Raw genomic sequence first — 23,314 nt, 5'->3', positions numbered from 1 at the left:
GCAACATGGCTGAGAGGCGATGGTCTGCAAGGAGGTAGTTGTTGGAATTACAGTGTACAGGTAGACATTAGTTTCATTTAGGTGCCAGAAGAGACATAAATATTAGTAATGGGAAGACAAGTTAGCGCCATGTTTTCAGAGTCGTTTTCCAGTTGAAACTCTTTGATTTACGTTCCCTGGTGAGACAGGCCGTAATCATGCACCTTGTTTAGGTTTGACATCCAGTGACGTCTTCCAGTCTACACAAGCCACTGGACTTCTTCATATGTCGTCACATTGCATCCACAAACATTAATGTGTTGTTTTTGCATTTATTTCTTGACTGTTTCTCATCAATTAGACTTTTTTCATATCATTTTGAGGTTTTGTTGTTGTTGTTCTAATCTTGATCATCTTAAATTTGGGGAGCTACACAAAAATAACCAAAAAGATAAATAAACCCAAAAACTCGTCAAACGGTTTGAAAATCTTTTGCTTTGATACTGTAAGGAAGAAACATTATGATCAGTCTCGGTGTCAAAGGAATAGCATGTGTAGCGTTTTGAAGTGTGAATCTGTCAAGTTGTGAAAATTTGAGCTAGTGTTTTGCTCCTTGACTTTTTGGTTTTGCTAATGGAAAGTTTGAATTTTATGTGTTGGCAAAAAATATTAAACTCCAGAGAAATATTGTAAAGGACCAGCAGTGAATAAATGCAAACTACAAAAACTAAAGAAAATCTACTTCAAGATTGAGACAAACAGATATCTGTCAAGACTAACAGTGGACATTACACTGAAACAACTGGAAATGTTTCGTATCATATTTAAATCCATTTTCTCATCGATGGGAAAGTACTGCGTGATGCGCATCCCCGCAAAAGGGCAAGTTCATCTCTGCAGGCATGCGCTTTCCTGCATAATACCTGTGCGCAACTTGGTGTGTTCCTCTGCACTGTTGGGATAGAAAGCCGCAGAAAATGAAAAGAGACGGTCAGGAGCATCTGTCTTCCCCATAGCAACTGCAGTATGACCCGAACCTTAGGTCCCGCCCCTTAGCAGCCAGCAACCAGCCTACTGGGAAATGTCCCGGTGCTCCCGATGGCCAGTCTGCCCCTGCTGCTGATCCTGGTTAGAACGAAACATTAAAAGTACAGTCCAGGCAGTGTTTCTAACCACACACCATAATTTCGTGTCGTAAATCAGCCGTGATTTATTTTAGCTGTAGCATTAAAAGCCCATTTACTCTCAGGTTAGACATTCCAAGCTCACAGAAAGCTCCAAGTAGCAAAACAATTTCAGCCAAAGTACTGAGGCATATCATTAAAATGAGACCTTTGACCTTTCCAGAGGAGGTGTTCTAGCTCTAAGCACTTGTATGGCTTGTAATTCTCATGTTTCACATCAACAAGTCAAATAAGCCCCAGTGTCGACATGTTACGCAACAATTTGTGCCTGTAAAAGCAAGTCTGGTGAGCCAATCACTATCATCCATGAGCGTTACTTCACTGAGCACATGGAATATGCTGCACCCACTGTTTGAATAAATATCTGAGAGAAGTGAGGTATTATTTGACTCCGTGCCTGCTTTCCATCACAGGAAATCAATAATCAAACTGTTTCTGCAGAGCTCTGGGGAGGCGATCTAGATTTTCAACGGTTGCTTTGATGGTGAACTCCGCACACAGACTACCACCACAGCCCCCGGTCTCTTTCTCTCTGTTGTACGGTGTTATGAAATTCACCTTCAGACAAATGTCCCTTTGGAAATAATCCTGGAAAAAATGTGCTGCCGACAAACTCTGCAATTGTACTTTCAGAGGGCTTCTGAGAGAACTGCCAAACTAACTATTTATTGTTTCTCCATCTCAGGATGTTGTTCTATGCTATTTTTTATGTTCATGCCATAATTTACAACAGAGGATCAAACATATTTCTCCAGTGGCATTATTAACATTCACAACACATTGTTGAAAATGTTTTGTCATTCCCTTCAAGTACCTTCAAGTGTAACTGAAATTTCCAGCTGCCCACATGGACACGCCAAGCGAGTTCTGGAGAAAAGCTTTACGGTCGGAGAGAAAAAAAAAAAGCTTTGCGCTGACAAAGAGTATGTTTGAAGGAGTAAAGCAAAGTCGAGCACACACAAACAACTGATCAAACTCTCAAGTGGAGGTCGTAGTTCTCAGGGAGCTCTTGTTACTCTGAGACATCTTATCATTTCAGGCAACTTATGTCCATCTGTCACCAGGTTTTACTGGAACCAGCCAATGACATAGTCATTGAAATGGGACAATAGTCCCAAACACAGATAAATATCTGCTTTTGGAATCCAATTACCTGACTCATGTTCTGGTCTGGACCCTCAGCTATTGAGAAACAATAGTTTCCTATCGTTGGACTCTATTCTAAATGTTACCCGATAGCTAACGTTTGCCGGTGAGGTATCATGTAATGCACCAGTTCGATGCTATGGGGCATACCGGAAATTTCCTGCACTGTAAAAAAAAAACATCCTCCACTGCCAAGAGAAAAGTGCAGAGCTGAGCGAGACAGATGTTAATGTTAATTCAATATTTGGAGACGTGGCCAACACGGACTGAACGGCTTCAACATCATCGTTCACAATTTCTCCTTGTGTTTGCTGATTGGTTCGGTAGAAATTGAGCCGGACAAATCGAAGTAAAGTTAAGTGAGACTAGTTGATAACTAAATTGGAATAGTGTGGGACGGCAGAGCTCCCTGGCTAGGCTAAACCCAACCATAAAGGAAATAAATTAAATTGCCAATTAATATGATCTAGAAATGAGCTCAAATATTCAAACAGCAAAGTGTCTAAAGTTCTCATAAAAAAACAGAAATCACTGAAATTGTGTAATTATTCCATCTTAGAAAAAGAATAATACAAACTCGTAATAAAAATAAATCACTATTTGTGCTTCTAAGGTTCTGACTGGACATACATGAAGATGGAGATACGAGCCATCTTGCTTGAACAAAAGCAACCGTTCTATGTGACAAATAGTGAAATCAAACCTTTCTCCAACTACTGTGTTCATAACTAAAGATGAGCATGATGAACAGCTCAGCTGGGCTCTGCCTTCTGGGGAAGCTTATGGAAGAACTTCCAGTCTCCCCCCATGATCCCCTCTGGTTTAACTCTGGAGCAGAGGCGTTACCAGAATTCCTGAAATACTACGTTGTGCAAGAAAAACACACCTCCATGGCAAAAACACTGTGGAACCCAGAGACTTTCCGTGGGCTGGAGACTAGACAGATTAATTAAGTAGCGGACTGATCTCATGGAAACACAGAGGAGCGCCTCAGCATTTTCCTCCATTTCTTATGTGTATGTTGAGGTAAATATTTTGTGTCCATATGGAAGACGAACAAGAAATAGAGAATAACTTTTAGAAACAGAGCGAGAAGAGGTGACAAAGTGTTTTTTTTGTTTTGTTTGTTTTTTCAACATTTTACCACCTTAAGCACCAGCCTACCCATGACCCTGCAAGGATAAGCAGGTACTAGACTTTGACTGGGTCATGGTCACACAAGAATATCCCAAGAATATGTTGCCACTAAACCATTAAGTCCAGATTTATGGAGTGCATGGCATTTATTTGCACTAGATATTTGACAGAGGTGTGCGATACTGCATGTTTTGGTATCAATCCGATACCGAATGAATACAGGGCCAGTATCGCCAATACTGATACTTTTTATTTAATAATGGATATTTTCATATCATCAAACTTCTGACCTCCATGTGTTTTATGGTTTTCCTTTGAATTGTTTTGTTCAAAGGACAGAATTTAGACAAAGTTTAAAAGTGTCGACAAAATACATTAATAACATTTTAACAGGATTTGTGTGCATTTTTACTAATTATGCAAAGTGCAAAATATTTTTTTGCATTAAATTAAAATTTTTTTATGTAGAGCAGAAAAACTAAAATATAAAAGTAAAATAAAAATTTCAGATGGAATGTTAAACTAAAGTATTGATCCTAGTATGCTTGTATCAAACCAAAAGTGATGCAGAATTAGTATTGGTATTACCAATGTTTTTGGATCTATCTTCCCGCCTCTGGTATACGTCACTCTTTTCAGATTTTTATTTGTAAAATAATAATGCACCAAAGTCCTTCCACTTCACATTTATATGCTAATGCCTGTTGCTACATTTAACAACTCCACTTAGAGTTGGAAAAACAACAACATTTGCCTCACGCTGCTGAAGGCCAAAAGGGATTATTTTTCTGTTGAAATTGTTCATTTTCCACAGTAAAGCTCAACTAATGTGCATAGATGGCGGCATAAATGATCTCTTAATTGAATTTCAGGGTCTCTCTCTCCCCCTAATCCCAGACAAAAACAGGGAACAGTCACGTTGCATCAGTAGTTAGCTTAGCTTGCCTCCCGTGCCAGACATCCTGCCCAGCTGTGATGCAGCCCGGCTGTACCGCTACATTCTCCGGCCATCTGAAGCGCCGCCTTGCCCCGGAGGCGCTGCCGACACATTCCTCCGCCACCTTTTCCCCTCCGGTGGTAATTTCACCTTGTGTTGTGGCCGCAAACTGGGTTTATTACGGTTAATCATGCAGTGGTTTAATGGGAAAACTATTAGTTGTTGAGGAAGTAAACAAAGCTGCCGGTGACGGCGGCTAGACACATAAAAAAAGAGATTGTCCGGTCAAAACAACCTATAGAGGCAAACCAAACGATGAGACACAAAGCAGGAATTCAGCGACGGAGGGGGAAAAAAAAGGTTTATTCTTCCGCTGTCAGGTTTTCAGCAGAGGTGGGTTGAGTTCACAAAAGCTGAACTCAAGTAAGAGTAGCACTACTTCATCACAAACTGATTCAAGTAAAAGTAAAAAGTAGCCGTTCAAGGTATTACTCAAGTTAGATTAAAAAAAGTATTTAATATTATTTTAATATTTTAAAATTACGTCAGAGAAAAATAGGAAGTTACGTTGAAATTCTTGCATTTTGGTAACAGCAGAATGTTTTTTTTTTCCACAAGTAATTTTTTTCAGTATTTTGAAACTAATATTTACATTAGGTAATGGGTAACGTGCTTTCAGTGGCAACATGGTGTTTACTACATTATTCATTTGATCTCTAAATGACACAACACTCTGCAGATACTAATAGGAATTACATTAGAACAACAAAGATTGTGTCCAAACAAGAGGTCTCACTTTAACAAAAAGCACAACCATGAAACTGAGATTTGTGAATTTCTGGTTAAAATATGTTTATTCTTTATTCAGTGAAGTTAATGTATCCAGAAATTTTACTCAAGTAAGAGTAGCAATCCTTTATAAAACTATTCCTTTTTCTTCCAAAATTTACTCAAGTAAACGTAACTATACCCAAATCTGGTTTTCAGGTTGTTTGTCGGTCTCGGCACACCTCCTTCACCATCAGAATAAAAAAACAAGAAACACATGGAGCACTTACAAAAACACTCCACACCCCCTGGTTGGTCCATCCCCTCCTTCTTTTCTGCATAAATACTCAAAGTTCTGCTGGGATTCAGGCATCAACCTGCACTGACAGGGACAGACAGACAGAAAACAGAGAAGATAGAAACAGATAAAGCTGCAATCAAGACTTCCAAGATGCTTCTCCTCTTGTCTTTCCTGTCTTTATTCTGCTTTGCTGTGTTCTCCCAAAGCCAGGGTCAAGCCTCTCTCAGCCGCTCCAATGACCCCAACGGACGCTGCGTCTACTCCTTCACTGTAGTGAGTCCACAGGAGTCCAGTTGCCCAGGAGGAAACGCCAAATCAGAGATGGATGAAGTCCTGACCAGACTCACCTTGCTTGAAGCTCTGGTCAGTCGGCTGACAGCAAGAGAGGAGCGGGGAACCACTTCTGGTGGGGTGAGGCACAGTGAGGAGAATCTTCACGAGGCTTACGCCCAGGTTACAAGAGAAAGAAACCAGCTGCAACAGGACCAGAAGCGTCTGAACGCACAAGTCCAGAAGCTGCAGGGCACAGTGGCTGAGTTAAACCGGGAGGCGGAGAGGCTCCGGCAGAGACCCTGCGAGCAGACACACACCTCAGGTGGAACCCGGCATGAAAACAGACCTCTCAGAGGTATGTTGTTTCTAGAATTAGAGACTTACGGTAATGTTTTTGTGGTGGCAATGAAGATTCCAGGTTTCCAGGTCTCAGGTTTTGTCAGAAAACAACTTAAGAAGTTTCATATTTTCATCTTGCTCAAGATAAAACTGATTGCTTTGCATTCTGTTTTTTTTTCCAGACCCTGTATTTCACTTTGAAAATACCTCCTATCAGGAAATGAAGGCTAAGGTGAAAGAGCTCCCTGCATCCCACCTCCTTCCTGAGGGAATCCAACGAGCAAGTAGTCCAAAGCTCAGTTCAAACATTTCCTCAGGTTGCGGAGAGTTGTTGTCCGTTGGAGATCCCGTGCTGCACAGAAAAGCTGACGCCATCACGGGGAAGTATGGAGTGTGGCTTCAGGATCCAGACCCTCAGGGCCCCTATTATACCAACAAGACGGTGTGGCGAATCGATTCGATTGGTAGAGAAATTCGCCAGCTCTTTGTGTATGAAGATATGGACCAGTTTTCCAAAGGCTTCCCCATGAAGGTCCTGGTTCTGCCGGAGCCAGTGGAAAGCACAGGGGCCACCGTGTACCGAGGTTCCCTGTACTACCAGCGCAGACGCAGCCGGACCCTGCTTCGCTACAACCTCACCTCAGAGAGTCTTGCATCCCGACTGGACCTGCCTCATGCCGGCTTTCACGGACAGCACCCGTACTCCTGGGGCGGCTACACGGACATCGACTTGGCGGCGGACGAGCAGGGGCTGTGGGTCATTTACAGCACAGGCAAAGCAAAGGGGGCAATTGTTATTTCCCAGCTGGATCCCGCGAGCCTGGAAGTGAGGAGGAGCTGGGAGACCAAGATCAGGAAGAACTCGGTTGGCAATGCCTTCATGGTGTGTGGACGCTTGTACACGGTGGCCAGCTACACGACACCCAACACCACCATCAACTACATGTTTGACACCGCCACTAGTGAGGGCCAGGCCGTTGCTGTGCCCTTCGTGAACAAGTACCGCTACAACAGCATGGTGGACTACAACCATGCCCAGAGGAAGCTGTACGCCTGGGATAACTTCCACATGGTCACCTACGATGTGAGACTGGGATGGGCTGGTAAAGGAAGAAGCTAAACGGGACTTGAAGAGACTCGTGTTCAGTTGAATATACCTACATATAACTGGTTTCATTGGGCATTATTTTTGTAAAGCTTTGACACTTTTTTAAAAAAAGAGAATTTAAAGCTGCATTATGTAACTTACTTTAAAAAAATATTGCGTTGTTTTTTTTTTTTTGTTTTGTTTTTTTTACATATTTGTTAAAACTGTCACTATTTTGTGTCATCTGCAGAAATACACCACTCGGTCAGAAACAACCAATGAGAGCCAGGAGCAGGATCTTAACACTGTCAATCACCCACATGTACTCACTGCTCACATCCTTCCCTTCCTCTCTGCTACACTATAGCTTCTTCCAGACAATGAAGTCTGTCATGAACGCTAAGGCTAGTTAGCACGGCCACAGATGACGCCGGATAAACTGTTTTCCTTGAACATGTGTACACAAACACAATTGACAACACTAAGACCCTCCTCCTGGTTCTGATTGGTTGTTTCTGACCAGAAGCGGTGCACTTCTGCAGATGGCAATAGGAGCACTGGAAGGAGTAGGAGAAGCTTGATTTTCTCACACATTATCGGTGTCATACTGTCACAAGATAGTTACAGTTTTAACAATTAAATAAAGAAAAGAACATATTTTGTAAAAGTTAGATACTGCAGGTTTAGGAGTTTCTCTCAATGTTTCTTTCCCCCTGTAAATAATGTATCTTAATAAGAGCTGTGATGCACATAGTGAATCTATGGTGCTCTATTTGTAACTGTTCAATAAAGATTTTGCCTCACTTATTAAATTGCTGATTTTTTAATTTTGTTTTTGCACATTTGTCTTTAGATCTCTTGACTCTGATAACTGTAAATAAAATCCTGTGCAACCAACTGCAGGACTAAGAATCTGCAGCAACATTTTTTTTACAAATGTTCTATGTTTGGAATGAATTATGGACAAATATATGCATTCTAGTGTATGCATTGATTTCAGCCTCCCTATATTTGACTAATACAACCATTAGTTATTTATGGATAAAAACACTTGACAATTACATTTACTAATACCTTGTGTTGTTTATCTCTTAAATTTAAGGTTAGATACATTAAAACTTACAGTTAAACTGGTAAGATAGTCCCAGGTGTGTGAATACTTTTGCAGGCTATGATGAGTCCAAAGAAAGACAGAACAAAATATGGATCAAACAACTAACTGTCAAAGTACAGCAATCCTTTTTTTTACTGTACCAAATGAAAACTTACACTTGAAACTTTGCGCTGTGAAAATTTGTTTACAACACCTGCGTTGTCTCAAACATGGATCAGTATCAAAACAAATGGGAGCAGAGTGCATGAGTGTCCAATAATGTCTAAATATTTCAAATGCATTTGTACAAATAAATTCAGGAGAATTCTTTACTACAAAGAAAAGTAGATTATTTACAGGTACTTCATGGAAATAGGAGGGAATGAAATGGCCATGCACATGTACCAAATTGTGATAAAATTTCCAAATATATTTGGATATATATATCCAAATATATAACCAAATATTTGGTTATTTTTTCTCTACATCTTTTTTCAAGTCCACTACAAATTTCATATCTGAACATTTTATGGAGAAAAAAAATGTATATACGTTAAAATTTCTGTTATTATACATTCAAATTAATTCAAATTCAACATTAAATTTGTAATGTTTGTAACTGTCACCTCAAAGCAAATTGTCTTGCTATATAAACTAATTATTTCTAAGAAATATCTCAATTATGAGGAGGCATTACATGCTGCCCCCTGGGGGACAAAAAAGGAAACCGCACTTAACGTCACAGCTCTGAGTTGTCTGCTTATAATGTTTCAATTTATTCCCGGCGCCATTAAGGACGCACATTAACCTCCTAAGAATGAAGTCGTGACATTAGGCGCGGGGTTTTGTTTGGTTCGGTGACGGCGCGTTAAACAGAAGGTGTCGGCAGCTCAGTTCATCAACATTGAAACACGAGAGAAGTGTCGTACAGTATAATGTCAGGAGACTCGGTAGCAGCTGATGGAAACTTGGGTGAGTGGGAGCTGACTTTCCCCGCCAGCAGGGATCACATAAATATAGTTTGCACTGTGAAATCTGACAGCTCACGTTGAAACACAAACAAACCTTATCAGGAAGCACGTGCGAACCACTGCTGTATGTGTTAAACACAGAGCTAAAAACGCAGCTACATTTTGACGGGATTTCAGTGTGGAAGAAAAGACTCTGTGAAATGTAACACTTTTTAATGACTTTGTAAGACCTAAAAACTATAAATATAGAGGATGGTTGGGTCATCAATAGTGTTACAATTAAGAATAGCAAAAACGTTGACATTTTGGGGTCTGTTTGTGGTTCCTGGCAGCAGCTTTGTGCTTCTCACACTGGCTCTCTACACCCTTAAACTCTATAGTGACAAACTTGTGTTTTTTTCCCCCCCTTAATAGAATCCACCTACCCTCATATGGGTTGGCACCAGAACTGAGCCAGTGGAGAAGAGCGTCATCCAGCCAACTGGCGTTAAATTTACACTTACTCATGACAGACCCAAGAAAGCTGGCTAGCTGGAAAGGGTCTATCAGCAGCTAATTAGTGGTAGTTCAGCAATCTTGAGTCACAAGACAGAATGAAGATGTCTGCCAAAATTTTGCCTGACAGAAATGTTGAGGCTTATGATTAATGTATTTAAGGCCAAGTCACATTTTTAAATGCATTTAAGACATTTTAAGGCCTTCATTTTAGACACGTGATTTTCAAATGTTTTCAGTATGCGCGGGTTAGAAGTTCTCAAACCAGAAAAGAAAACAGAACACCAGTTCAGAACAGCACATACGTGACTTTATTTGAAAAATAACTAAAATTCAGCAGGATTTTTGGTTTTAAAATACAAACAGGCCACACATTTTCTCAACACAAAGGCTGACCAGGACACACACACATACATACACACGCCCACACACACATATTTGACTTATTGTTTCCACTCTATCAGCCACAGTCCCTCATAAGCCCTGTCCAGGCTTTCCCTCAGTCGAATAAAAAACAAGTCCTGCAGTGAGTCCCAAGTCACCCACAACCTCTCCACCACGCTGTACTGGCAGTAACCCATGGCCAAGCCAAAGCCTACATCCGTCACATAGTGCCTGGCGAGAAGCAGCCGAGATAAGCTCACCAGGACCGCCCAGCTCACCACCAGGACCCTCATGGAGGCCGTGTCTGCTACCTGGGCGAGGAAGAAGCGGGCGCACATGGTGGCCCTCGAGGCGTGGCCCGAAGGGAAGGAGTAGCGCTCCATGAAGAAGGCTGAGAGGATGTCAGAGCGGTTCTGGACTGGTGTTCGCCGTCTCACCAGCGTCTTCACGGCTCTGACCAGCAGCAGGTCCAAAATTAGAGCTGTGAAGATGGAGAGAGGCATAAAAAACTCTGGATCACACTGGAAAGACAAGCCATAGGATATTAACAAAGTCTTTCTATTCCTTTTAGTTTTACACAAAGTCCAATCCTGTGCGTCTGCTCTTCATTTCAATAGTGTAAGAAAACATGTCAGGATACAAAGACTTCCGCATCACCGTCCTGCATTGAAACTATAGACTATGACTAGACAGGCCTGCCTGTCACAGATATTTTGGCCATCACCAGCGAGGGGTAGTGATTCAAATCTTTGTACAGAATGTCTGACCTGTGAGTCCAAACTTTGGCTGCTTCTAAGTACACAGGGTAAACTAGTGAAATCACGGAGAGGAAGTCGACTCACTGGAAACTGTAGACATAGATTCGGTTGAATATTGAGTATCTACTTACTCAAGTTAGTAAATGCACCAGAAATATAGTAGACAAAAGCACAGAAGACTCAAGAGAGCCACTGAGAACTCAACAGAAATATGAACTTAACAAAAACACAATGGAAACAAAGAGGACACAACAGAAACTTGAAGGACTCAACAGAAATACAACTTATTCAATGGAAACCAAGAGGACTCAGTGGAAATAAGGAGGACTCAGCAGAACCATGGAGGACTCAACAGAAACCAAGAGGACTTAACAGAAACACGGAGGACCCAACCAAAACACAAAAGACTCAATGGAAACAAGGAGAACTCAAGAGAAAAAGGATGGACTCAACAGAAACCCAAAGGACTTGACAGAAACAAAAATGACTCAATGGAAACATTGGCAACTCAACAGTAGACGCAACACAACCATGGAGGACTCAACAGAAACACCATTACTACACAAGAACAGAAAAATGTATTCTCTTCTTGGTTGTGGATCTCTTGGATTGTTCTTGACACATCATCCGGAAATAACTTTTTTTCTTGCGTGATGTCTCAGAACCATTACATACAAACCATACAACAGGATCTTTATTAAGAGGCCTTAAAAGTTAAGCTCTTGTCAAGTACGAGATGTTTTTTAAAGAAAAAAAATGTATATTGTTCTTACCACTTCTGGTAAACAAATCAATTTGTCTAGCCTTGCAGGGCTATGTAATAACCTTGAGATGTTTAGTGAGAAGAATCAGCAGAGACATCAACCAGATGAGTCACGAACTTCACCCATGCATGGACCGTGCATGCCAACAGCGGCCATGTAACCCTCAATCAGAAGGCATCGTACACAGAGCCTATAAACAAATTAGATCAGGAGCCGAGGAAGAAGAAAATTACAACTGCATCTAAAAAAAAAGGGATATTGTAAAAAGGTTCAATATATTTAAAACTCATTTTTGAAAGTAAAATTCATTATATAGATTTGTTACACATAGTGAAATATTTCAAGCCTTTATTTCTTGTGATTTTAATAAGACACACAATTTCTAAAATAGTTTTAGTAAGACTCGGGAGAAATATCAAGAGACATTTTGTGAGCCATTAGAAAAAAGGTTACAGTATGTTAAAATCAGAGCCAGCTAAAAGCATCATTTATCAGGAATATGGCTACTTTTTAAAATTCTCATCGACAGTTTCTGAATAGCAGATATGAAAGAGTCATACATTTTTTCAGTTGCTCTCATTAAGAGCAACTAAGTAAACTTGAGCCTGTTATTCCTGATGAAAAAAAAAAAAATAAATCAATCAATGTGCCACTAGAGTGAAATACACATGATCTAGACTAAATTAATAAGTCACACAAAAAAACCCTTTCTCAACTATTTACTTACAGCAATCAGATTTTGATCCAAAGTGATAATTGATCGAATAACGTGTATAATAGCGGCCGAAGCGAGACATATTCACTTGTTTAAAAATTGTGTTAAATGTGTAAGGTGGCACATTACAACAGGAAAGTGGTGTTGCTGTGGTGGTAACTGGCTGAAGGGTTTAACAGGAAGTGGGCAACCAATGCCATTTGGTGTAAATGAACATTTTTATACACTAAAACTGCTTCACATAAAATACCTCAAATTACAAGACAAAGATATAGCAAAAGACACGGTTTACATTTTTTTAGATACAACTTTTATAGTAGTTCTCAATGACCAGAGTGGTTCTGGTAAACAATGGGGATGGGTAGCTGAGAAATTTTTAACGTGGGGAGAAAGTGTTTTTATTAATTATTATTATTTCTTTTCTACTATGGATATAATTTTGCTAAGTACTTTTTAGATTAATATTGTTTTTTTTCTTTCTATTACAAAAATTAAATATTTCAAATTTAATTTGGGCCAGAAAATAATTTCAAATATACTTTTGAATTTGAAACTTTCATATTTTTTATGGTTTAAAGCTATTAACTTATTTTTGACAAAAATACGTATTTCTTTATTGTTATTATTATTATTATTTACAATGTCAAGGCTGAACATAAAAAGCTGCATTAGATCACCTACCTGTGGTTAGCTAAAGTACATTGAAACAAATATTAAGTATTTTCAACATTAACCTAAACCTGGAACTCGATTGTGTTACTGTGTTTACTGCTACATGGATTTATGGCCTGGAGTTGTTTTTATTATTATTATTAGTGCACAGGCCTCTGATGTATGCCTGCCGTCTGACATTAACAGTATATGAATTTGGCCCCTGTGTTCCAGGAATGGCTGTGGTGTTTCATTAAAGCGCAATTGTTAAAGGGTTTAAAGCAATCAATCAATAAATAAAAGACACACGTGAAAGTGTGAACTACCACACACAACCGTGGCTCTCAGAAACTTGTGTTCCAACTGGAGCCGACCCCCCAAACCCCAAACCTGCTGTTTGTTGGTCGGGGGGCCACATTCCCCTTTGTACTGTACATTATGTGACCCATGGGGAGACTGATTTAGCTCGTTGCGCTATTTCAACAGCCATTATCATTGCACAGCTTAGACCAGACAACAGTAGAGCGCGACAATGACTGCCAAAGGTCTTGCCGAGTTATTGGCACATTTGTGCGTAACAACGCGCGCGCGCGTCCGCTATCAAATTTGGTGAAAAAAAAAAGGTCAGTAAAAGGAACCTGTTGTATCTAACAGAAAAGTAGTTATAGGTGTTAAAATGGCTCAGTGAGGAAATGAGTCGAAATGATGCGTTTCGAAATGGAAAAATTAGTCGGAATTATTCCAACCCAGATCGAGTCCAACATTTTCCACTCCAAACACTTTCCTCACCCAGGGTCAAATTCAGCATGAGCTCCTGCTCCGCCACGCTTCCCCCCCGGAGCAGAGTGTACACGGCGCCGACGAGCCACGGGACGACGTGCCCGGAGAACTCCACCAGCCGCACCAGCGGCCGGATGCCGCCCCACGGCGACTCCTCGCACGCGCACACCCCGAGCTTCTTGGACAGCCACAGGTCCACCGCCAGCAGGAACCGCAGCGTTATGGCGAACATGGGCTGGCTCAGACTGACGGAGAAGTCCTCGGCCTGCGCGCCGGGGGAGAAGTAAGGGCAGCTGGAGGAGGCCCGGCGGCGCCCGGGTGGGACCGAGTCCGACGATGCTCTGCTTCCAGCCGCGGCTCCTCGGCAGCTGTTCCGTCTGCTCCCCGGGGAGGACATCGCTTCCTCTGACAGAGTGTGGGGCAGTGATCCGCGCGGCTCTCTGAGTCCCGCTGCGCTCAGACGCAAACCATCCTGCAAACGGGTCCGGTTCAAACACGGGTTAATCTGGCACCAGTTTAGAACCGGGCCCCCCCTCCCCCCCCTTCGATCACGTGGGCTCGCAACACTCTTAATAGATGTTACTCTCAAACAATTTGTCTTTATTTCCTTGAGATTTCTCGAACTCTGCAAAAATATTTGGAGTCAAGGGTATTCTGAGAAAACAGTGGTTCAGATTTTCATGAAAGAAACAAGCTTAAATTATCTGCCACACATAAAACTATCTAGAGAAAAAATATTTTATTTTGCCAGATCAAACATGAGCTGCGTTTCCATTACAAATGTGTGCAAAACATTGTCAATTTTCCGCTAATGTTAAAAAAATAATTCCGCAATCGCGGTGTTTCCATTAAATAAGAAAAGCATTTAAAAGCACAAGTTTGTTCACACTGTAAGTCATTAAAAAATATGCTGCGCAAGGAGCCTCCAAAGTCGCAGCATCATGAAACAGTCAGTCAAAAAGAGCAAGTCCCACCAGACAAATTCAAGAGGTCCCCCACCACCCAAACAGTGGGGGAGAGTTGAAGAAGTTGGTCAGACAGTGTATAGTTGAAGAAATGCTGCCCTGAAGAATGGCGATCAGGTTTATGTTGAAGGAGGCGGGGCTGCTGAAAGTAACTATTAGAGAAGCCTAACTTCCTTACTTGTATAATCAAGTAATCAGTAAAGTAACTGCTTTTTCAGGGTGTAGTCAGAAATCAAGTTACTTTTTCAAGGTAACTATGCCATCACGCAGTCTGGTTAGCTGACATTATCTTTTGGACCTAAAGAGGAACGATCCAGCTTCAGTTATTACAGCTCAAAAACTAGTGATCAGGTCTGAAATCTGGGTGATGAACTCAGACCTGATCCTCCAGAGACACTTAAAGACAGGAAGACAGAGCACATCACACCAGTTCTAAAGTCCTTCCACTTGCTCCTTGTAGCTCAGAGAATATAGACTTTGTTAGTTTATAAATCACTGACTGGTTTAGCATCTCAATACATTAATAATCTGCTGTTGTGGTATCACCCTCCCAGACCACTCGGGTCTCCTGGTTCTGGTCTGCTCTGGATCCCCAGAATCAAATATGGAGAAGCAGCGTTCAGCTTCTGTGCACCACAAATCTGGAACAAACTTCCAGAAAACTAAAAAAAAAACAACAGCCATAACACTAAGCTCCTGTATATCTAGACTATAAACTCACCTGTTTACAGTTGTATTTGATAAGTAGCAAATGGAACTTTTTTTTTTTTAGGTTTTATTGGCTCTAGTGGCCTTTATTTGATAGTGAATTGATAGAAAAATGGGTAATGAGAGAAAGGAGAAGACATGCGGCAAAAGTCAGCAGGCCGGGGATCAAACCTGCGGCCGTGTCAAGGACTAAGGCCTTGTAGCTCAACCCGTAGATACAACCCGTATCTGGGTTGTGCTCAATCCCTGCGCCACCACAGCACCCCAGTAAACGGAACATTGATCAAAATATTTGTTGTATATGTTGCTTGATAATTTTGATGATGGCATTTGACACAATGTAATGTTTGTTGCTTGTTTCATAATTAGCTATTGTAATGGGTTTTTATGGTGCAAAGCACTTTGAACTGGAAAGTTATACTGGAACTGGAATTTTGTTGTCTTTCTGACAATGACAAAATTCTTCTTCTGATCTTTGTTGAACTGCCTTGTTGCTGAAATGTGCTGTACAACTTGACTTGGCCAGATTGTAGTAGGTAGTTCAAAATGGTGTCCTATAAAGACTAACAATACCTTTGCTCAGTTTGCTTATCTTGCTCATTATTATTATCTCACATGTCAGCATACAGCCCTAGTTAGACTCAACATTTCTCATAGTGATAGAAAGACTAAGTGTGTTTTGAACAGCTTGTGGTTTCTGGTGACTTGAACACACCATTGTGGTCACATCATCCTACTGCCCCCACCCCCTCGCTGTTTGCACCGTATTTAAGAGAAAACTTTCCGCTTTCTCTCTGTTTAAAGCCGTCTCTCGCAGGCCAACCCACGACCACATCCAACATGCCGGGGCTGCTGCTCGGAGACAAGCTTCCTAATTTTGAGGTGGAGACCACTGCTGGGACAGTGAAACTCCATGAATATTTTGGTGATTCGTAAGTAAAACTCTGCTGATTATTGACTGCGCGAAAGCTTTGCAGTAGTTTGATGATAATTCAGTCAGCATAACAAGTAAGGGTGGGGGAGTTTTACCAAGTGTGATTCCTGTTAACAGCTTTCTGATTTCTGCTTTGAGTGCGTCTGAGGTATACTTGTTCAACAGTGGAGTGAGATAAATCTATACATACAACTGAATTCTGTACATCAGATTAACAGCAACAATAAGCTGAAATATGTCAGGTTTGTATGAGTCATATCAAAGATGCTTCACACTATCACATTGCTGACCTATGGGGAAAGAAAAAAAATCCTGTCATCAGATTAAAAATTCATCTGCAAACCAGGTCACATCCTGTTATTTTTCTGTCAGCAACATAAGTCATCAACAAAAACACTTTCATTTAGCACACACTCTCATTTAATTATGTAGCAAAACAGAAAGTAGAACGTTTTTGCGAAGAATTAAGTCAATCAGTGCTTCAAAGTTTAAAAGAACTTCCACGTTCACCAACTAAGTAATTCGGTTTTATGTAACCCTATCAGTCTCTTCTGTCATGTTTGGGATTTGCCCTCATTTGCTTTGATCGTAGCTTTATAAATTTATGAGGCAATATCAATTAGCGGCTATCCTAGACCTAAATTTGGGCCAAGCAAAATCTGTTGGACATATGGCCTCATTTTCGATTCTAGAAAACTTTGGGTATACCGAGGGCTTCATATAAATTCAATGAGTGCAAAGTTTCCAGATGCTTTGGCAGCCTAAACTGAAGTCATCCCCTTTCCTCCTCTGTGATTGACGGTTGATTTGAGATGTACATCATAGCTGAAAGTTTCTATTTTGGTGTAATTTTGTCATAGTAGAAACATTCTTACGGCTTCCATGTTCCATAAAAAAGATTTTGTGATGTCAGCCCCTCCAAAATCGATACATTTATTTAGTCTTTCCCTATTCTCTTGTGAACTTTAACGATTCAACATGCTAACTAAGGCTTGTACAGTTTGTATTGGAGATAATGGTAGCCTAGGAACCAGTTCCTCATTCTACGTTTGGCTCTGTACAGAGGGTTTGAACTTTGGCTATTGAGAAACGATTGGTGGGGGCTCCGCTTAAGTTACAAACAATTGGGTCTGATTTTATACCCAATGGCTAACATTTGGCATGACATACCTAATGCATCAGCTCAATAAAGCTTACCAGAAACTGTAAAAATCCAAGTGGGGAGTAGGAACAAGAAAGCTTTGACAGCAGTAAAATGTCTTACACATTCCTCTCACTATTTGGAAACATGGCCGATGCAAACTGAATGTCTCTTCACCTCTTTGCCAAACCATAGGCAGACAACAAAAACATCACAGAAACAAAAAGAGTGGAGTCTGCTAAAGAAAACTCTTGGTGCAGACAATAACAAATAATTATAGGGTGTGTTTCAGAAATAATAGCAATCATTTATCTCAACGTGTAAAATTAGCTCATCAGTGAGACGCAAGAACATGTCAAGCGTATGAAACCTCGACCTCATTGATCATGTTCCTGACCTCAACAAAAGTAGCTCCTTGATCATATACAGTGCAGCAAAAATCAGGTCACATCCTGTCGTTCAAATGTCAGATTGTTATCATTCCTACTTCAACCTATTTCAGAACTCATCTTAAACCCCCTACCCTACTGGTCTCTAAAATGTCCATCTTCTCTATAGGTGGGGTATCTTGTTCTCGCATCCCAGAGACTACACCCCTGTGTGCACCACGGAGCTGGGTCGAGTCGCCAGGCTGAGCGGCGAGTTCAGCAAGCGCGACGTCAAGCTGATCGCTCTGTCCGTCGACAGCCTGGAGGATCACCGCAACTGGAGCAAGGTGATACGCAGCGCCTCGTGAAAGATCTCAAAACTGCCTACGTCTTGTCGTGTCACAATCACAAACAACAACGGTACTTGCCATGACGAGATCACAAAGTGCGACGACGCATACAGATAGCTTACCAAAGGATTGTAATTGGAAATAATAATGGATAAGTAGCTTCAGACAGGGTCACTCAAAAAAAAATCTAAAGTTACCAGTGGATAGAAAACAATGCCAGGATTGCTTATTTGTTCAGAGCAATTCACGTCTGCAGGAATATTTTTCAGTTTCTTGGAGTTAGTTGCAGAGCTTTTGTTTTCAGAATACTATTACATGCCACCGGCATGCAGATTTAGTTTTGTGCCTGACCAGAGGCTGCAATGTTTATGGTGCTGAGTGCAATATGGCAGTGATGAGGCGGTGAGCAGTGGTGCGCCCACGCTGACCAACTGCATCTGTAAATAATTTTATTTTAAGTTGGGCTGGAAGAAAACAAAGCTAAGAATCCACACGTGGTTTTGTCGTAGACAGTCACATTTATAAAACAGCACGACTCTTCTCATTAGGATGAACAAAGACAACAATAAGTGTGTTAAGAGACTCATACTTTTATTTCAAGTTGCATATATTAATATGTTGTGTTACTGCAGGGGCAACTTCAAGACAGGTGGTCTGTAAGTTTGTTAAATGGGTTAAATGGTTCTCAGCCTGAAAAAGTTTGAGAAGCACTGGTTCAGAGCAAGACATGTTCATTTGTTAGTAGGTCCTAGTTAAAGTCCAGACCAAAGTCTATCTCAGAATGACTCACTTTAAGGAGCTTTGCAAAGAGGAAAGAGCATAGAATTCTGTGGTCATGCAAACCACTACTTTGTACTGATCTACTACTCTTAAAGCTTTGAGTTGTAACATAACAAAATGTTATTTTAAATAAATGCTTATTATAAAGTCTCAATTTTTAATCAATTAAATTCCATGCTTGACTTATATTGGAGACTAAAATAATTGGCCTTGAGGCATTACTGATGTAACATTTCAAAGACATCTCAAAAATGTTCAATGCAACTATGCCCTTCTTCTTCTTTTTAAAGAATGTGGTTTGGAAATAACTAAATCTGCATACGTTACCCTTTTTTTCATAAAACCATCTTGAAAATGTGTCCTTTCAATATTTGGTTTTGCTTCACTACCATGTTAGTGTAGCGCTTTAGCATTAGCTTCCGCTTGGTGTAGTATATTAGTGTTAATGGAACTAATGTTTATGAGTAGGGCTGTAGGGTTAGTGCCACTAATTTTTTAGCTAGCAGTGCCCACCACTGGTTTTGGTTATAAATGGATGTGTAAGCTCTGTAGTCTTGGCAGCTGCTTTGGTTTAAATAACTCATCAAGGCCCTGCGTGTCTCCTCTCTGACTAGGACATCCTGGCTTACAACTGTGAGGAGACTGAGGGCTGTGAGTTGCCCTATCCCATCATCGCAGACAACAAGCGGGAGCTGGCAGTCGCTCTGGGCATGCTGGACCCCGTCGAGAAGGACAAAAACGGCATCCCGGTCACGGCTCGCTGCGTGAGCTTCACAACCACGTTGTTTTCAACCACGTCAGGGTTTTCGAAGTGAAGTTGCACTTCACTTCGAAAACCCTGAATCTGTGACCTGAGTTGAGGATTTGAGATCCGCTTTAACCTTCCACTCTGATTTCCCCTCTTTTGTCCAGGTTTTTATTATTGGGCCTGACAAAACGCTGAAACTGTCCCTGCTTTACCCCAACACCACTGGACGCAGCTTCGATGAGATCCTGCGTGTGGTCGACAGCCTCCAGCTCACAGCTCACAAACAAGTGGCCACGCCCACCGAGTGGATGGTTTGTGGTACCTTTTGAAAAAAATCCTCAACAGGAACCCAGCGCACAGCAATAAGAATGGACCTTATGAATTTTAGTGGGATTTTATGTGATAACCCAACACAAAGTGCAGCATTAATGAGAAAAAGAGAGAAATAAAATGTTTAAATCTGAAAACCTGACCTGCGTTTGTGCTCAATACAGTCTGCTTTTTTGTGGAAGGTGCTTAAAACAGCATTTAATGAGATTACAACAGCAGATTTTTGGAGTCTGCTGTAGCTTTAAGCTTCTAGAGATCACTCCCCACAGCATGTTTCATCAGGGTAATACAGACAAACATGTTCAATTTGGGCATAATCTGACATGTCTGTTTTCATATGGTGGTTTGTTGGCTACCACCTTGTCGCCAACATGTATGTAGATTTGCATGTAGATTTTTATTCGCAGATATCTGAATTAAAGTAAACACCTAAGCATGCCACACTTTTTTAGTTTTTTACCATTTCCTCCCACTTGAGCTACATGCGCTAATCTGTGTTGCTCCATCACATAAAATCTCTGAAAATAACTTAAAGGTTGTAGTAGAAAAAAAAAAGTAGAAAAACCTTGATTCCACATGTTGCATTTCTTCTGTCCAGCCGGGAGGCTGCGTGATGGTGCCTCCGAACATGCCTGAGGAGGAGGCCGCCGCCTTGTTCCCGATCGGCGTCTTCAGCAAGGAGCTGCCTTCTGGGAGGAAGTACCTGCGCTACACTCCAGATCCACAGGATAGGAAAGGCTGTGAACCGCCACCGGCTGAACCCGAATTACCCACAACTCTGTAACAACGGGCTTTTCGAGCAGATCAATGCGATGAATACAATATATCTTATTGTAAGAAGCAGTTACTCTTATACAACTTGTTTGTAATGAGTTAACAAAAGCAAATAAAGAAAATAAATTTTGCTTTCACCTTACACATTGTTGTGTGTGTATATGTTCAAAGGCCAGTGGCACTGCATCCAGTCTGAACTAATAATAAAATAACGAATAATAATAAAAATCAGCCCATTCTGTTCTACCTTGGTCCTCCTCAGAAACAACATCCATGTGTCTTACAACTGTGAGGAGACTGAGGGCTGCGAGTTGCCCATCCCATCATCGCAGACAGCAAGCGGGAGCTGGCAGTCGCTCTGGTCATGCTGGACCCCTTAAATCCCTACACTCCTACATTTTGCAGTAGAATACAAATAAACAACTCAAAGGGGGTAATTGAATAAATAAATAATAAAAAAGAAAATAAAAACAGATGAGCTCAAACTGATTTGCCGCCTTACATGATGTCAACAGAGGAACTGGTCAACACTGTGGAAGCTTGATTTTAGGAGGCAAGATTAAATACCGATTTAAAACTAAACAGAAAACTAATAGAAAACTGACCGTGATGTGTTGGCTCAATAAAAAGGGCGGCTAGCAGCTTTAAATTAAATAATATTTTTCTCTGTGGTGAAACAGATGAGATTTTAGAACTGCTTCCAACTGGGTTAATGACTGATGTTTACCATTGATTCGCTTCTTCTTCTCATTCAGGGCTATTGATTAATAATCTGAGTGACAAAGTTTTGTGAAGCTGATCTTGATGTAAAAGCACATGCACCGATCCATTATGTTTGGTTCTAGTCACTGTTACAGGTTGGCTTAGCTTCAGCAGGTTTAGCTGTTTGAACTGATGCTTTTTCTTCAGTGATTCACTTTTTCAAGGGAGCCTTAATAAATAATTTCTACCAGCTAACGTAAATTAGCCGGTAGAAATTCAACTGAGAATCTGTGGCAAGATTTGAAAACTGCTGTTCAGAGAGTCTCTGTCCGACTGAGGTTTGAACTATTTTTCTGTACGAACAACAAAATTTGAAAATCTTTTTTCAGATTTTCCTTAAAATAAAAACAAGGAATGAAAATCATTTACAAGAATCCCAAAATTATGCATAACACTAGCAGATTTAGGTTTAAAGTAACCTTTACATCTGGAAATAAATACTATGATTTTTTTTATTGGGCTATCTATGGAGTCCTTAATCTTTACTTATGTCAAATCTGTGTAAGAAGTTAAACATTAGGGTAATTGTAAAGAGTCTTTCCTACCTCTCAAACTGGTTGTGCCCCATTTATTTATTTTTGTTGAAAACAAAAGAAGCCATTTGTCCAGTGGCTTCCAGACTTCGGACTTGAGATGGGTGGACTTTCTGGTCTCCTCTGAAAGGCAGCTAAAAACAGATATATTTTTTATGCATTGTGAACTCTTTGGCTTTTGTACTACTGTGAAGCACAATCTGGGTTTTAAATTTGAAAGGTGCTTTATAAATAGAGTTCAAGGTGTCCTTGCATCCTTAAAAGTTTTTAAATGAATACATCTAAAATAAGGACCTAAATTCATTTAAAAAAAAATGCAAGGTGGTCATTAAATTCGCTAACCACAGGTCTTAAATTTTATTATGAAAGAACTAACCACGTCTATGTAGTTTATATATATATATATATATAATGGTAATTTCATGTCAGGCAAAAAAAAATTTGTCTTGCTCAGACTTTATGTGAGGCGTGTAAGTCTATTACCGGTAGCTAACCTTGCTAGCTATGGGTTTGCAATGGGGTAGCGATAAACGACAATGACGAACTAAAGTCATCACCACTCGGGTGAAACCAAACACATAGCGACAAAAGGTTGAAGGCCACAAACAGACTCCAGAAATTTCATAGTTTTTGTCTACAATTATGAATAATTCTGCTGTAATTAAGCAATTAACCACACCCTTTTTAAAAAAAATATATATATACTTTTTCCTCCACTTACTTTGGCCTTAGAAAAGCCCCGTCACATTCCCTATCAGACGCCAACTTCCAGGTCTTATAACTGCTCGATGCATTAAGCTGGACGCATTAAGTCAGCTGTGTAGGATTTGGCGTTCCTCCTCACCGGGTCAGTCGGCGGCATCAGCGAGCAGCTTTGATCTTAGGAACGCGGGCAGCAGCCTGACAGCAGAGCGCGAGGACAGCCGGGGCGAACCGAACAGGAAGGAAGGAGAATCTGGAGCGGACACGCCGCTCTCCAAATGAAGGACATTACCCAGTGACCCAGCTGCGACGTCAATGAAAAGTAAGCGCAGAAGTATTTCAAAATTAGCCATATTTATTAGGAATGCACATAAAGTTGATGGCAGCAAAATATAAGACGTGATACCGACTTGAAAAACCTTCAGCATGTGGGTTTTCTTCAGGCGAAATGAAGAGC

At 40.8% G+C, this 23,314-nt stretch overlaps 3 protein-coding genes across 3 annotated transcripts; 2 read left to right on the top strand and 1 right to left on the bottom strand.

Moving 5' to 3' along the window:
• Positions 1 to 5,403: 5,403 nt before the first annotated feature.
• LOC106946511 (myocilin-like) lies at positions 5,404 to 7,275 on the top strand. Its single transcript, XM_015030886.1, has 2 exons — positions 5,404 to 6,080; positions 6,247 to 7,275. The coding sequence occupies exons 1-2, from the start codon at positions 5,603 to 5,605 to the stop codon at positions 7,182 to 7,184; spliced, it is 1,416 nt and encodes a 471-aa protein (XP_014886372.1). The 5' UTR covers positions 5,404 to 5,602; the 3' UTR covers positions 7,185 to 7,275.
• Positions 7,276 to 9,998: 2,723 nt separating this feature from the next.
• On the bottom strand, positions 9,999 to 14,499 carry LOC106946512 (presqualene diphosphate phosphatase-like). Its single transcript, XM_015030887.1, has 2 exons — positions 13,772 to 14,499; positions 9,999 to 10,575 (listed from the first exon to the last, which is right to left on the bottom strand). Exons 1-2 carry the CDS (start codon positions 14,157 to 14,159, stop codon positions 10,154 to 10,156), a joined length of 810 nt encoding a protein of 269 aa, XP_014886373.1. The 5' UTR covers positions 14,160 to 14,499; the 3' UTR covers positions 9,999 to 10,153.
• A 1,623-nt stretch (positions 14,500 to 16,122) lies between these two features.
• Positions 16,123 to 21,002, top strand: LOC106946513 (peroxiredoxin-6-like). Its single transcript, XM_015030888.1, has 5 exons — positions 16,123 to 16,367; positions 18,069 to 18,225; positions 19,623 to 19,772; positions 19,921 to 20,067; positions 20,685 to 21,002. The coding sequence occupies exons 1-5, from the start codon at positions 16,276 to 16,278 to the stop codon at positions 20,868 to 20,870; spliced, it is 732 nt and encodes a 243-aa protein (XP_014886374.1). The 5' UTR covers positions 16,123 to 16,275; the 3' UTR covers positions 20,871 to 21,002.
• The last annotated feature ends 2,312 nt before the right edge of the window (positions 21,003 to 23,314 follow it).

This window comes from Poecilia latipinna, unplaced genomic scaffold, assembly GCF_001443285.1.
Source record: "Poecilia latipinna isolate Pla-1442-1.1 unplaced genomic scaffold, P_latipinna-1.0 Scaffold195, whole genome shotgun sequence".
In the NCBI taxonomy this organism is placed as follows: domain Eukaryota; kingdom Metazoa; phylum Chordata; class Actinopteri; order Cyprinodontiformes; family Poeciliidae; genus Poecilia; species Poecilia latipinna.
Note: the sequence above shows the minus strand (reverse complement) of the source record. Positions and strands in the feature narration are given on the sequence as shown.